General features: G+C 45.3%; 1 protein-coding gene across 1 annotated transcript in view; it reads right to left on the reverse strand.

Annotated features, from left to right (window-relative positions):
* Positions 1–288: 288 nt before the first annotated feature.
* STK4 (serine/threonine kinase 4) overlaps positions 289–15,695 on the reverse strand; it is a 218,867-nt gene continuing 203,460 nt past the window's right edge. Inside the window, exon 11 of the mRNA XM_086932548.1 lies at positions 289–2,701. Within this exon, the coding sequence (XP_086788674.1) occupies positions 2,543–2,701 (159 nt within the window). The 3' untranslated portion in view covers positions 289–2,542. The remainder of the gene's footprint in view (positions 2,702–15,695) is intronic.

Genomic DNA, 15,695 nt, shown 5'->3' on the forward strand with positions numbered 1-15,695 from the left:
TAGTAACAAATGAAGAATCTCTGGCTACAAGGGAGTTTGAGCTTACTAAAAGGAACTAAAGCAGTTTGAAACATATTCCTTGGCAATAAATAAAATACAAATATCTAGGAATGAACTGCATTGATTTATAGTTGAAATAATAATGCCCACATTGAACACTTATTCAACAATATCGGATACAAGAATGCAAGCATTATGCTAATGAAAAATGCCTAGCATAAGCAATTTAACTTCATATTTGTTATACTGTACGGCGTATTGCTTCAAAAAAGCACGACAACAGTTAGATTAAATATCTTAAAATTTAATAAAAACAAGTGTAAAAGTTCTTTAAAAAAACAAAAGAAAACATTGTGTCAGATGTACACATTCAAGACTAGCAGTTTAAATAAAATATAGCCCTTAATCTTCTGAGAGATGGCTCACATTTCTGAAACACAACATTGTGCGTCTTATTTTCATTATCTCAAGTACCAAAACTGCAACAGGCAGTGAAATACATATCATAAAATAAGGTAGAATATGGTAGAGTGCAACTTCACCTGCCCTTGGAAGCATAGTGTAAGCAAACATCAGGTCTTACAAGTGTCAGGAAGCCCTGCTAGCTCATATAGTTAAACGATGAAAAAAGTTGGTCGAAATTGAAATAGACTAAAGCCATGCACGGAAAGAAGTTCTAAATATGTATTTTTATTGTTCTGGGAACTGAAAATTTAAATTTCATCTATCTGCAGCACTGGTATGCAGCAATGTAGAGGCTTTAGGAGCGGATGGAGAAGGGTCAGGTCGGAGTTGGGAATGGGAAGGCCCATCTAGAGTTACACCTACATGGTCATCAGAACTCTAAACCATGAAGGGTTTTTTCCTTCAGAACCAACTGAAACGGGAAATGAGTCAGGGCTATTGTTAAAGTTGAGAGCAAAGCCATCTTCAATTCCATCAACATCAAGTGTTGGTGACACTTTTATAAGCAGACATCCTGAGCTACGTCTCATTATTACTACGTACCACCTAGTTTCAGCAACAAAGTCACTTTCTCGGTTTAAGATCCTCACATTTAGAAATACAGCAGTTTTTCAAAGAACTATATACAGAACATTCTGAAGTATAAAATACATCATAGTAAGAAACATCTTGTAATACAGTAGTCAAACAGCATTGGTGCCTTCAAACGTTTTAAGGCAAACGCTTTAAAGAGCATTTATAAAACATAGGGAGCCCTCCAGATTGCAGCATTATAAGTGCATAGCTGCTAAACCAGAACCACAGTGTGCTTGATTCTACAAAACCATATTGACAGGTACTAGGGGTGTGGACAGACAGAGTAGCCTCACTCAGATTGCAGTAAAGGTTTAAAATCTTTTAGGAGCCATTTGCTGCAATGGGAGTCAGTACAAGCACAGTTGAGCCTTCAACTGTGGAGCCAGTGACACACAAGTGTGTTCTAAAGAGCTAAAGTGCACTTGACAGGAATATTACAGTTCATGCCATGCACTTAGAACTGCTACAATTGAAAACTATTTATGGCAGTGACTGCATAGAAGTGTTATGTGGTCATCTGCCAAAAATTCACTTTAAGGGTCCTGGAATTTTAAAATGGCAATGAAAGTAATAGGACATCAATCTGGAGATCCAGAGCCTGCAGTTGGTAGTAGTTCCATTCAGAAGGCCAATCCAGACGCTCTCCCTTCTGCAAATGGCCGCCCGCAGAACAGCTTCAGTTTATAAACTACATTCCCTCTCTGTAGGCCATCTGTTTCCTGGTCAAAGGCCAACAGGACTGAGTCTGCCAACAAGCTTAATGAATGGGGGAGAATCTGACTGAATGAAAGCTAGGAAACACTATACTGCAAGTGCCCTGACCGGTTCCTCTATATCAGAGCAGCTAGATCTAAATCAAGAGCTGCCAACATAAAATACAGTAACTACCCACAGTTGGGAAGTACCCACGACCAGCCCATGCAATGCAAACGCTACAATGATCTACTCAAATAGGGAAATTCTGAAGACGGGTAAGCTGAGCGGGCCCTTATTGCAGCACACACAGCCCCGTTAGCATTCATTTACTGTAACAAGGCATCTGTCATGCGTGAATCTGGTTCTGGGATGTGCGCAGGTCGAAGGCGTCTGGAAGGAGTTGCAAAGGCCAGGAGTCTGTGCAATCCAACTAAGAGCACTGGACGGGTGAGGGAAGGATCTGGAAAGTTAAACACTTGGCAGTGGAGGAGGCATGTAAGTGGCCTATAAGTCTGAAGGAGGGGAAGTGGTAATGTACAATACTGATGTATAGGTTTGCCAGAATCAAGCCACAGCTGCTTTAGCAGTCAGGCAGGCGCTTGAAACATGGCCGCTGAATCTGGGCCAGGAAAACAATTAGGCTTCCGTCATTTAATGGGATTCCTGAGTTCTTAAAGCTGGGTGCAAATGTAAACCAGTGTGTTGATCTCATTGTTTGCTACAGCTGAAATGTTTTATAAAAGCAATCTATTCACTGACTATTTCAGAAATTTCAAGTCTTTTTTTGACTGGATATCTTTTTTGTTCAGAAACTTTGCTGCCGACGTTTCTTGGCATCAATGGCTTCAAGTATAGGCTGCCGTTTTGTCTGGTACCGCTGCCTGATGGCTTCAATTTCCTGTTCCATCATGGGGTCAAGAGCAGAGAGTCTTCTTTGAAGTTCTTCCACACTCCAACCTTTCAGCTGTGAGGGACACAGATTGAAATCATTTCAGTACACGCAAAGACAAAAATAGAAATGTGTATGAGTGATGCTTATAATGAAGAGAAGAAATACTCAAATATAAATATAGAGTGTCTTCCCTTCTCAAAAATACATGAAGAAAATAAAAGGCCTGTGCTAGCCGAGTTCTCTGAAGTGGGCAATTACTGAGGACACTGGCCTCTATAAATAATAACATACTCAGCGTCCCCAGCAGTAAGCAATCAAGGAACACATTCTGCAACCGATTGTGAGGGTCAGCTAAAAGTCCATGACTATCTGGATGCACGTGGGTCAAAAGTTGGAGTCTTAACTCAGAAGACAGCGTAGGTACAGTACAACATTAGTTATTCATACAACAATAATGTATGTGAAGAGTTGTGTGCACACATTACTTTTAATATATTTATTACCCCTCTCCCCCTCTCTCTCTCTCTGGGTAAGATGATAGACACATGCTTGCCACGGCAGTGAAAATGAATGTGTCCCAAAAACACAGAAGCAAGTCATTTAGAGCAACTTTATTGTTAAAAGTACAATTATGTATGTTTTACTGCAGTAAAAATATAAAATTCCATTTTCTCACAACAGTACACAAACTGATATGAGTACATTACGATTTACCACCTCATATAGCTTGTTACAATTACTTTACATATAGAACCGCTCTCATGGTATTCATAGTCATGGGCCCTCTTCAATGTGATGTTATCCTATTCAACAAACTTAAGCTCTTGCATCCAGATTTTGGCTAAATACCTTTTTTATGCATAAACAAATACCATGGCATAAGCCAAATATGCAGAAGGAAAGAGTATGGTATTTATTACTATAGTTAAGGGAGAAGTTGGGCATAATGACCCCTAGAGAGACACAGCTCCATCCCAAAATCAACAAGGGTCATCAATGGCATTTCACGCTCGGCTCATTTATATATTTTTAAACCCGAGTTTGCTAAAGAGACTGCACGAGACCAATTCTGAGGATTTCCACTCAAAATTACATCAACGTAAGGGGCTCTGGGAACAACTCTTCCACCTGTACAAACAACTGTTCTGGATGGAATGGGGTCTATTTACCAGGTTCATGCTGACATCTACCTCAGAGACCAACCAGCTAAGATGTGCCTCTTAGTTACTGTGGGTGTAGTAACAGGCACCCAGCAGAGGATGTCATGCCGTACCCTCTTCAAGGATTACTCAGTGGCCTTCAACATGTCTATCAATCATCTCAAGTGTGTTACCAGCCTTGGAGGGAGCCTTTCAGAAATGGTGCTCGTCCTCCTGAATCACCAATTGCAGAAAGTTAGGATGGGAATAGTTTCATTGCCCCTATTTGCCAAAAATGTGGAGTTCAATAAAGTGCGCCACATTCTTCTCACCTTTTCATCATCTCTATCATGCCCCCTTGTAGATCTTATATCTAGATGTCAGCTGATTTATTTGTCACATTCTGAAAAAACATGTTAATGGCGAGGATTTGCTTTTTCACCTAAAGAGGGACTCTCTGAATTATCTGGAACAACTAAAGTTGATTCCAGCTCAGTGTGTGGAAAATCAAAGACATTGTGCTGGATTTGTCTGAACTTATTTGTAAGTATGGGTAACTGAGGATGTGGCCTAATGGCTAGAGGGATTGACCTCCATGCTGGGAAACGAGGTTCGAATTTCAGCAGGGACGCTCAACTTCCTGTGATTCTGGGCAAATCACTTAATCTCCCCGTACCTAACAAAATTAATGTGTCCGTCTGTAACGCAACTGATGCTCATGTAAAGCGCTCGGCTACCTACTGGTAGAGTTCGCGATATTTAAAGCTCCCCCCCCCAAAAAAAACTTTAGACTGGATTTTTCCTGCAGCTACTGCTATGCAAACGTAATATATTTAATTCAAAACTTTGTATTGGAAAATACAGTAAGCAGATTTGCAGCAGACTGATATCCTGGGATGAAGAAGTTGGTGACGCAGTCAGATTCCAGTCATCCTTTATAATTCCAACTGATGCGAGAAATATTCAGACAATGCTCTCCTACGGTGCATTCCAATGGCATACACATTCTATATGGATTCACCTTCACTTCAGACCTCTTAGAGGTTCTGTTCTGCGTCGCCCACTGGAAACGGGCTCCTGCGGTTGCTTGGTGCCGGTTAGAGGAACATCTGGTCCTGAACAGAAATTACACAGGATATTCATCTGATTCGAGTCTTCAGCTTGAAGCAGCTTTAAGAGTGAAGTGGTCGGGTGAGGCAGGGGGCCGACCACAAACCACCAGCATTCATTTGTGTTGGGCTCTGATATCCCTCGGGATCATGTTCGCGCTATATAAAACTTTATAAATAAATAAATAAACCCAGCTAGAGTTGGTTTACTAGTCAATTCACAACTGTGTGTTGTGTATTAACTCACTGAAAGCATGTTTATCAACTATTAGAACATTGGAAGCTCCATTGCAGACAATGGAGTGCTCCCTGCTTCTACGGACCGGTAAAGGCCCGCAGAGCAACATTCCAATGTTCTACAAAGGCTTCTTGAAGCTCGAGGGGATTTACATCCCCTGGAGCTTCGAGAACCCTTTGTTTAATTTTTTAGAACATTCTGCCCTCTAGTGGTAGAATGTTCTAATAGCCTTATAGCCCTTTGTAGCGGTGCTATACCGGCAATTAAAGTCCTGTTGTCTCGTTAAAGTCCCTCGCCTTCGGCTCCGGCCTTTAACGATTCAGCGGGCCTTTATTAGCCGGTATAGCTATAGTGAAAACAATATTAAGAGAGCTGTAACTAGGTGGGTTTTTTGGGTTAAATTTTGTATGTTTTGTTTAATATGTTGATTTCTCCGAACTAGTTGGCTTTAATTGTACGGCCTGTACGTGCTGGCATCTGACAGATCTAGGAGAGACTGTGAAGAGATCCATTACATTGACCTTTCCAGAAGGCGTCTGGAAGACTCCAGCCCAGAGCTGCAATCAATGGAGGGCGTGCGTCACTGCTGGAGATGCCTTCTGATAGCCAGGAGCCAAGAGCTCGAATTTCACACTTGTGATTGACACTACACACAAAAGCATTTTACCAGTCACTCTAAAAGCAACACTACACTATGCCATATGACATAAAATGTGCAATGTATGTTAGGAATATCTGCTACATTTACTTTTTAATACCTCTATAAAGCAAAATAAGGTCACACATCAACACTGAAATACAGAGAAAAAGCTAAGAGAACAATTATATAAACAGTCATGCAAAGACAGCTCCCAAATTACGAAATGGAATGGATATGAATCAATAAATCAATAAATATACATGGGGGAGGAGCTTCGCGCGGTTCCAAGATGGACGTGTGAGCAAAGGGCTCCCGAGACCCTCTTCACCTCCCGCATCTATCCTGCCACAAATCCTGATTTGAACGACGGGTACTTATTGCTGATGCCCTGCTGATCCTGAGACCTTTTTTCGAAAATCAATTTGGACGCCGAGAACCGGACTTACTGCACCCTGAAGTTTGCGGCCTACATCGTAGACCATCCCCGGACTTGAGTCCCCGAGGTACCCAGGTGGCGATTGAACAACAACGGCTAGTGTGACACGCCCACAGCCCCTGTGGTACTTTCGGTTTCCCTTTTGGTCATTGTTGGACGGCGTTCTAAGGTCGCTCTACATGACTGTCCTGTTCTTGCTGCAGGTCCTACGTTTGCTTTGGATCTTATCCCTCTCGCCCTTCCGGGCCACCGTGAGCGGGACCATTTTGACCAGATCCCACCGGTTCCATCGGAGTTCATTGCTCAACATGGCGGGCAAAGCGGATACCGAGAAACGGAACACCAAGGGCACGCATCGTGGTGGAGTTCTTCAAACCCAGATCATAGAGCGCTACACTCGCCCAAAAGGGTCCCCAGGCGGAGCGAGCAAGGCTCTTGAGGGGACCGGAGATGGTCCTCCTATAACGGAGGAGCCGACATTGAAGGACATCATGGGCGCCATCACCAGTGTTCGAACGACTATGGGCCAACAATACGAAACCCTTGCTGCAAAGATCGACATGGTGGCGATCGAGGTCAATCTTATTAGGGCGGACCTGGGCAAAACGAATGAGCGGGTCAAGTCCCTGGATATCAAAACTGCGAGCTTGACTACTGATGTCTCGGACCTCCAGGCTGAGGTTCGCACTCTCCGAACCTCCAGCGACCTGTTTGCCCGCCGGCTGGAGGATTTCAAGGGCCGGGCCAGGCGCAATAACGTCCGCATCGTGGGGGTTCCGGAGAACTCTGCTGATGTGTCTACGGACCTTCTGGTTGAGGATCTGGTCCTGAAACATCTTATGCCTAAGGGCCTCAGCAACTTTTTTACGGTGGAGCGCGCTCATAGAGTCCCCGGTGGAAAGCCCAAGCTGGGGGCCGCACCATCGCCAGAATTTTTAATTTTCGGGACTGGGACGCTATCCTGCAAGCCTCACGTACTACGGGTCCCACTAAGTTTGACAATGCCTCAATTAGTTTCTATCCTGACTTCACGCAGGCGGTGCAGAAACAACGCTTGGGTTTCACCGGGGTGAAGAGACGGCTCAGGGATATGGGACTGAAGTATGCCATGCTATTTCCGGCCCGCCTGAGGATCGAATATGAGGAGCGAGCGTTCTTCTTTGATCGCCCCGAAGTGGCCAGTGACTGGTTGGACACATTGCCATCAAACCGCACCAGCAGCGAGAGTTCGAGAGGTGCCGAAGGGGGCCTGGCTGAACAGGAGTAGTGAGTCTGCATCGGCGAGCCGATTTCCTTGGACTTATAGCAGTGTTGTGGGATTGGATTTGCTTTACAGTATGGATACCCGGGGGTGGGGGAATCGGGCCTCTTCTTCCTTCTCTGGGGACTTTCTCTCTCTTCTTGTAGGTTAGTTTAATGGGGCGACAGGCACACTGCAAGTTGGGGTGGCTTTTTGGCCTACCGCAGGGGTGCAGGGTGGGGGGTGTGTTTTTCGGGGTTCCTTGGGGGTGGTGGGGGGGGTCTCATCTTTTTTGTTTCGCTCGAGGCTGCACTATGTTCTGGCTTTTATTCTGTGTGCTTGTTCCGGGACGAGGGGGGCGGAGTGTCCAATGCCGGGATGGGGGGTGGGGAGCTTAGGGTGTTAAGTTGGAACGTAAACTGTCTTGGTGATAGGATAAAGCGGGGGATAGTTTTGCAATACTTGAAACGATGTGCCCCAGATGTGATTTTACTCCAGGAGACGCATCTGGTTGGTAATACATGCCACGTGCTGAACAGACGGGGCTACCGCTTAGTGGCTCACTCAGGATTTACCTCTGGATAGAGAGGGGTGGGGGTCCTGGTTAGAACCTCCCTCCCCCTGGAGATAGATGACGTAGTGTTGGATGACAGGGGCCGCTATGCGGCTATCACGGGTCGGTGGGAGGGAAAGACGGTCTCCATTTTGTCTGTGTATGTTCCCCCTGGCCTGCAAACCACCACATTTGCTGATTTGGGTAATGTGATCCTGGGGTTTCCTGACGGCATACTGGTAGTGGGTGGCGACTTTAATTCTGTAGTCAGTGGGGATGAAGACCGTAGCCCCCCTAGAAGTCTGCCAGTGGCACAGCTTTGGCTTAGGAGTCTCCTGGACACGTTTGGTCTAGTTGATTGTTGGAGGCAACTGCACCCTGGACAGCTCCAGTATACTTTCTACTCGGGAGCTCACGGGAGTCTCTCGAGATTGGATTATATTCTTGTACCAGCGGTGCAGATGGTCTCTGTAAGGGAAATCAGGCATTTGGCCAGGGGGATCTCTGACCACTCTCCGCTCTGGCTTACAGTTGACGTACAGTTGGGTGCCGAGGGCCGGATCGCTCCGATCAACCTCTGGCACCTTCGTAATCCCAAGATTAGGTCGGAGGTGGTGAAGTGTATGGACTACTATTTCGCTGAGAATGAGGGATCGGTATCCTCCCCTGTTACATTGTGGGAGGCATATAAACCAGTGATTCGTGGCCAAACTCTGTCCCTCATTGCCAGCGAGAGGAAGCGTAAGAATGCTGCGGTGGTGGACCTAGAGAATGAACTCACTGAGTTGGAGAGGCAGATGGAGTCCGGAGTCACCCCTGAGGTGCTGCACTCTTTGGCCCTGAAACAGTCTGAATACAAGGCGCTGGTCACTGACGCGGCCAAGGCGATGCACCATGAGCAACAGGGGCGTTTGTATGATTTTGGGGATAAGGCGGGAAAGTTGATTGCCTGGTTGGACAAAAGGGATAGATTGAATCGGGTGGTGCCTGTTGTTGAAAGGATGGATGGTACACGGGTCGTGGACCAGATTGATATAGTCCAGGTCTTTGCCCAGCATTTTCAGGCGGTTTATGCGCCGGTCTCTGATAGGCCGGAAGAGGACTCGCATTTATTACTTCGGGATATCGCCTTGCCTAGCCTGTCGGATTCAGACAAGGAGCTTATGGAGGCGGACTTTTCCATTGATGAAGTAGCGCTCGCTATCGGTTCACTTCGCTCTGGGAAGGCCTCAGGCCCGAATGGCATACCAGTGGAGTTGTACAAACTATGCCCCGACAAAATGGCGCGGTATCTTCGTCGGATGTTCCTGTCATCGCGAGATCTCGGATCTCTTCCTCGGGATCAGAGATTGGCATCCATTGTGGTCATTCATAAAGATGGCAAGCCCCGTGATCATTGCTCATCGTATAGGCCGATTTCGCTTTTGAATGTTGAACCTAAAATTCTCCCAAAACTTTGGCAAATCGGCTGATTACGGTGATTGCCGACTTGATCCATCCGGACCAGTCTGGATTTATTCCCCATCGTAATACCGCGTTGAATCTTCGTCGCCTCCATGGCGTCTTGGCACGGGCGGGGGCTCTTAAGGAGCCGGCCATCTTGGTTTCACTTGATGCCTCGACGGCCTTCGATACGGTGGAGTGGCCATATTTATGGGCAGCCCTTGCTAAGTTTGGTTTCGGCCCTAAATTCATTGGGTGGATCAAGCTTTTGTATGAGCAGCCACTGGTGCAGGTGGTGGTTAATGGCAGGGCTTCAGAACCCTTCACCCTCGGACGCGTTACGAGACAGGGATGCCTCTTATCGCCGCTCCTCTTTGCGCTTGCCCTTGAGCCCCTGACCGCGTGGCTCCGTTGGGAACCTTCGCTTAAGGGCATCCGATGGTCGCCCGACTTCGAGGACCGGATATCGCTTTATGCCGATGATATATTGCTGTATCTTACCTCTCCCCGTAAGTCATTTGGTGTCCTGTTTGATGTGCTAAGTTCCTTTGGGAGAAACTCCGGTTTGGTCATTAACTGGGCCAGGTCCTGTATCTATCCACTCACGGGCGATGTGCCCCCTCTTCCCCGCGTTTGCCCGATACCGGTTACTAGAGTCGGCTTTAAATACTTGGGGATGTACATTTCACTGGATCCCAAAGCCCGCTATGAGCGGAATTTGTTGCCTCCGCTCTCCCGGCTTCGATCGGACGTTGCGGCGTGGTGTGGCTTGCCACTCTCCCCTTTGGGAAGCGCGGCCCTGTTCAAAATGATGTCTCTCCCCCGCTTCCTGTATGCCATTCAGAATACACTTGATTTGGTACCTGCTAGCTATTTTCGTGAGATCGAGGGCTTGCAGAGGAAGTTGATGTGGGGATAGAGCGCTCTATTCTAGAGCCGACCGGAAGCACCTAACAGGCCTACTGAGGTTGCGATGCAAATCTGGGGAAGTGCGACCGCTGCCACGGGATGGACGGATAAACTGACTAAATCGACCCCTTTATACGCCGCGGAGGCACTGGGTGGCCTGTGGACGTCGAAGGGTTTCGACAGATGGAACCTCATTGGCATTAGCAAAGTGGGCGACCTTTGGGTTAGGGGCAGAGTCAAGACCTTCGAGGAACTCCAGCGGGAGTATAAATTGAGTGACAGGGAACATTATCGTTACCTTCAAATCAGTCATGCACTTAACTCGGTTTTCCCGGCTGGTACTACGATCCCAGAGTCCTCTTCTCTTGAGGATAGAGTGCTTGACTGGTACGTTCCCGACAGCACCATATCTCTTATCTACAAGAAACTGGTTAACGATCGCTCGGTCCTTCTTTTACAATTGCGGAATGCTTGGACCAGTGACGGGCTAGAATTGGATGACGAAGACTGGCAGGCGGCGATATCCTCCCCCAAAGAGGTCGCGATTCCGGCACGTCTCAGGCTGGTGCAACTTAAGATATTACACCAGGTATATGTCACGGGCCCACGACTGGTGCATATGGGTTACTCTGTGGATGGGTTGTGTAGGCGCGGGTGTGGTGTGCTGGCTACATTTAGACATATCCTCTGGGAATGTCCGGAAGTGGCGGTGTTCTGACACCGAGTGCATGTGGTTATGGGTGAGGTGACGGGTGTTGTGTTATTGCCTGAGGCCAGGCGCTGCTTATTGAATGTTTGGGAGCCGAATGACTGCACTGTTGCTCAAACTCAATGGGTTACATTAGGTAATATGGTTGCTAAGCGAGATATTGCCCGGCTGTGGGGTTCTCAAAGGCCACCATCACTCCTAGCATGGAAAGAAAACATGGACTGGTCCATGTTTAGGGAAAAAACTGTGAATGTCTCCCGTGGCAGACCTAAGAAATGGGGTAGGGTCTGGGGTCAATGGAATTCGTACCGTGGAGAGATTTGCACCCCCCCATTCACCGATGCTCCCGATCCGCTTCACCTCCCTTGACTGTGCGTTTCCGATTCTTAGCTTTTGCTGACTGTTGTATTATTTTGCCCCTGTGCCCCCCTTCCCCTCTCCAGTATTTCTCCTCCTTCATATTGTTACACATTCTCCACCCGTCTCCCACTGCCGTAAGGGACAGCCAATCTACTGTACAGTAATGCCTCAACCTTCTTTGTGTTTTGTTTGTTGGTTTTTATTTATAAAATATAAAACGTGAAACCTTTCACTAATCCTATTTATACCACATGCTTTTACAGGATCATGAGATCTCGCTGCCGGACCTCCGGGTTGTCGGCTGAAGAGCTGTGTATTCTTGTGTTAGATACTGATTTGTGTAACTGACCAGCCTCCGTGGTTGTAGGTCTGTAACCATCTTCCTTTCCAAAATAAAGTTTTAAAAAATACAATAAAATAAAATAAATAAATATACATTGCTAAAAACCTTAAAAAAAGAATAAAGAACTCGGGAAAGCGTAAAAAAACGCGGAGTCCCAAAAATAACAGCTACAGCAGACAAATGGCTGTTTTATTTGCACCATAATAGGTGCCCAGAAGTATGCTGCCTGTCTCCATAAATGATTGTCCTCTCAAATCCCAACCACATGACAACCTCACAAAACTACAAAACTAAGGACAACTAGTTAGGACCATGGCAATGCTTTCAACAGAAGGTTCTATTTGCCTGGACCTTTCTGAGATTTCTTCAGGCATTTTTGTTCTTGCTAGACAAGTATGTTGTTGATGCACCTCATTACCTTCACTGTACAATCTTTTAGAATAAACATGCTTAATGAAGTATTAGAGACCTAAAATGATTCAGAAAATGGCAGCGATAGAAACACAGTGAACATGACATTCTCGTTATCACAACTAAACAGACTTCACTCAAAATGAGATCACTGCTGACTATGCAGCAGGAGGAGGAAAGCGGGTGCCATTTCAGTTTAAAAAAATGACACTACTTAAAAACAACATTATAGTGCGTGGACTGTCTTCAGTAGATTCTCAAAGAAGGCGAAGTTCCGCTGCACTCACATTGTGGTTTATTTGTAATCCAAAAGGTATGGTAAAAATTCAAACAGTCGGGGTACTCAGGAGGTTCACCTTCTGTCTGAGAGGTGCTGGCGTTAACTAGCAGAAAAAACCTTACAAGGGTAAGGTGGGGGCTCTTGAGCACGCCTATAGATCGTGAGTATGAGTATCAACAAATGTAGTTCATGCGTATGGATAAATTCTTGTGGTCATCAATTTTATTCAAAGTGTCCACTTAACAAATCATGAATACGTTGTTCCAAAAGTAATTGCTTTGTCGCAAACGTGTGTCTCATGACAACAATTGCTCGAACGTGAGCTTCATTAATAAAGCAGTATTAGTTCACCCCGATGCATTTCGAGCCTGGACTGGCTCTTCTTCAGGGGGTCATGAGTCTAAAGAAACAAAGGACCGTGTGTAAGTAAACTGTCAGGAGACCGAGGCTGGTGTGTAACAAATAGACTAAACGGAGGAACGTGCTGCATGCATACGGGCGTGCGAAGGAAGGATATGCGAGTGCCTGCTGACCGGGGTCAGAAAGGAAAATGAGAGTACAGTGGACTTAGAGAATTGTTAACGTGATGGGAATAGTTAAAAAAATGTGCTGTAAACTGTAAATGAAGCTCACGTTCGAGCAATTGTTGTCATGAGACACACGTTTGCGACAAAGCAATTACATTTGGAACAACGTATTCATGATTTGCTCAGTAGATTCTCTTCACAAGTTCAGGTGTAGAGTAAAGATGAAGGGTGCTATTTACCTGAACACCTGTGACTCAAGAGGAGCTTGTACACTTGAAAGAATCCAAACAGTACTTTTACCCTAAGCTCTAGTTATACTTCATAAAATTTAAGAGGTCTTCTTTCGCAAAGCACCAGCCCTTTCAGGTGGAAATCAATCTAAACGTTAACATTGTTTTCTGACGTATGAAATGATTTGTAGGGGAGTATGTGTGCAGGAAATGTAGAATTACGTGCTGTTGTTGCACAAGCATAAACATTTTATAGCTTTGCATCTTTTAGGAATATTAGTTAGTAGGCACCTCAAATTTCAGAATTTACAAAAGGGAATTAAGGATTCCTTAGGCTCTTTTCAGTCCAACAGGTGGTAACTACTACAGAAAGTGGTACACGATTGCTTAAATGAATCAATGTTCATGTAAAGTAGTGGATCGCTCTTCCCTTATCTTTAGAGGCTCTTATCACCTTAATGAAGTTGCTTATTCAGCCTTAAGAATCCTGTATCTCGTCTTGAAGATCGCAATCCTTCTACCTAAAACATTCTTTGGCCATCTCCACTATTGAAAAAGTAATTAATCTCGCGATAGGAGGCAACCTCATAAGATTTTCAATTGTATCACCAGATTGCTGAGGCGCAATTTGCTTATTGTTGGTATCACTCCTGGCCTCGTTTTCCCCAATGGATGGTGGAGAGGAATGTGGAATTGCCTATTTAACTCAAAACAGTACAGGGCTCTGAAAGCTGTAGACTTTCAGGTGAAATGAAGGCGGTTGCATGCACCAAATGGGGCTGGCTTAGGTTAAGGATGTCAAGAGCAGTATTATTTGCCTTTGCGAACAGATCGTCATTGTCCCTTAAGATAGAGTCCCACATGGCCCGTCACCTAAATTACATTTGTGAGTGAGGAGTGATATTCTCCACAGACAGTTTGAATCCTTGAAGGACTGCAATGACATGGCGACTTTCAGTCTTTAGATTATTTCTGTATTAGCAATACATTAACAAGCAAATACCGGTCTTTTACCACTGGGCCAAGTTCATTACCACCCTATCTCTTTTACAAGATATTCCTACTACTTGTTGGCTAGTTTCTTGATTATACAAGGCTCTGCTGGATGGTAAGACCAGCTGGCATCAGGGTATTAGGCAAAAATGGAACCAAGAGTTAGAACTGCACTTTACCGCTGGGGAATGGGATTGGTATTGCTGTCAGGCTAAACACGCATCACTTAACATAGAACTTTTACATTTCAAATTTCTCCACATGATCTATTAAACCCCTAAAGGTCTATGTAAAAGGGAGTGGGGTGGAGACTGCTTGTAAGAAAGTCCCTAGAATACGGATCGCAAGCTGGGGCAGCTGAAGTTTCTCGTATGGCACAGCAAAACTCTGAACATGATCCCATGGAGCTCAGAAGTACAAGCTCCCTCACCATCTTCAGTAAGGGGCTAAAAACCTGGCTATTTCACAACTAGACGCTTTGGCTGGGCTTACCGCAATCCTAGCGCCAAGACATCTCCGGGTGGTCGCACGCTCAATAAATCCTACTAACATAACATCCCTGAGGCACAATTTCTTAATCTAGCCTGGGGATGCCAAGATAATGCAGATTATTAGAGCGTGATTTTTCATCTGTCATCTTTTAACTAAAGTTGCAACCTTCCCTTTTATCGGCATTATTAACCTACATGAGTGAAGTTCCAGCGCGTTTGTGGGTAGGTTCACCGCCTTTGCTAAGAAAAGGTTACCAACGTGCTGGGGCGTGGACTCGGTCCCAGAGTTGCTGATTGGTTAAAAGGACCTCAAACACTGTAATGGCACTGCACATGTATATGTATTCTATTTTCCCTCATGATCCAGGTCAACAGATATCGGTCAACCTCTGCATGAGTACCTAGTGTGAATACATCACAAGTTCTGCTTAATCCCTGGTGGCGCTGCTCTTGGTCGACGATATGGAGAGATGAGTTGTTATACAAGGCCTGGCACTGGGCTCCTTGCTAGTCAAACTAAGTATACGCTTCTGGTGAAGCAACTTTGCTACTTCAACACAGATGAAACAATATGTGAGCCCAGTTTAAATACCTTCTTTAATTGTTTATTATTGATCAGTTCCAAACTTTCCCAGTGGAAAATGATGATATATTGCACTTACGTATGTGAAGATAGTAATGACCTCAGAGTGCATGCACTGCATTTTGTGATAAGAAATCATATGTGCTGTAAAGATGAAGATGAACGTTGTAAGACGGATGACAAAGAATCAAGGTCTTCCAAAATGGCGCAGGTCTACATCCACCAAAGATCATCTGGTAACTTTACCTTTGAGTATAGATTACTAACTTCAGCCACGTAAACTTGACCTGGGGTTTTCTGAGTTAGTCTGGAGTAAAAATATTTTGTGTTAAAGGGTGGGTGTATATGGGCATACAGTAAGGCTAGGTCTCAAATATATAAGCCAACATAAGACGCTGATACCGATAAATGAAACTGTTTTTAACGTGGCTT

This window comes from Lissotriton vulgaris, chromosome 7, assembly GCF_964263255.1.
Source record: "Lissotriton vulgaris chromosome 7, aLisVul1.2, whole genome shotgun sequence".
Classification (NCBI taxonomy): Eukaryota; Metazoa; Chordata; class Amphibia; order Caudata; family Salamandridae; genus Lissotriton; species Lissotriton vulgaris.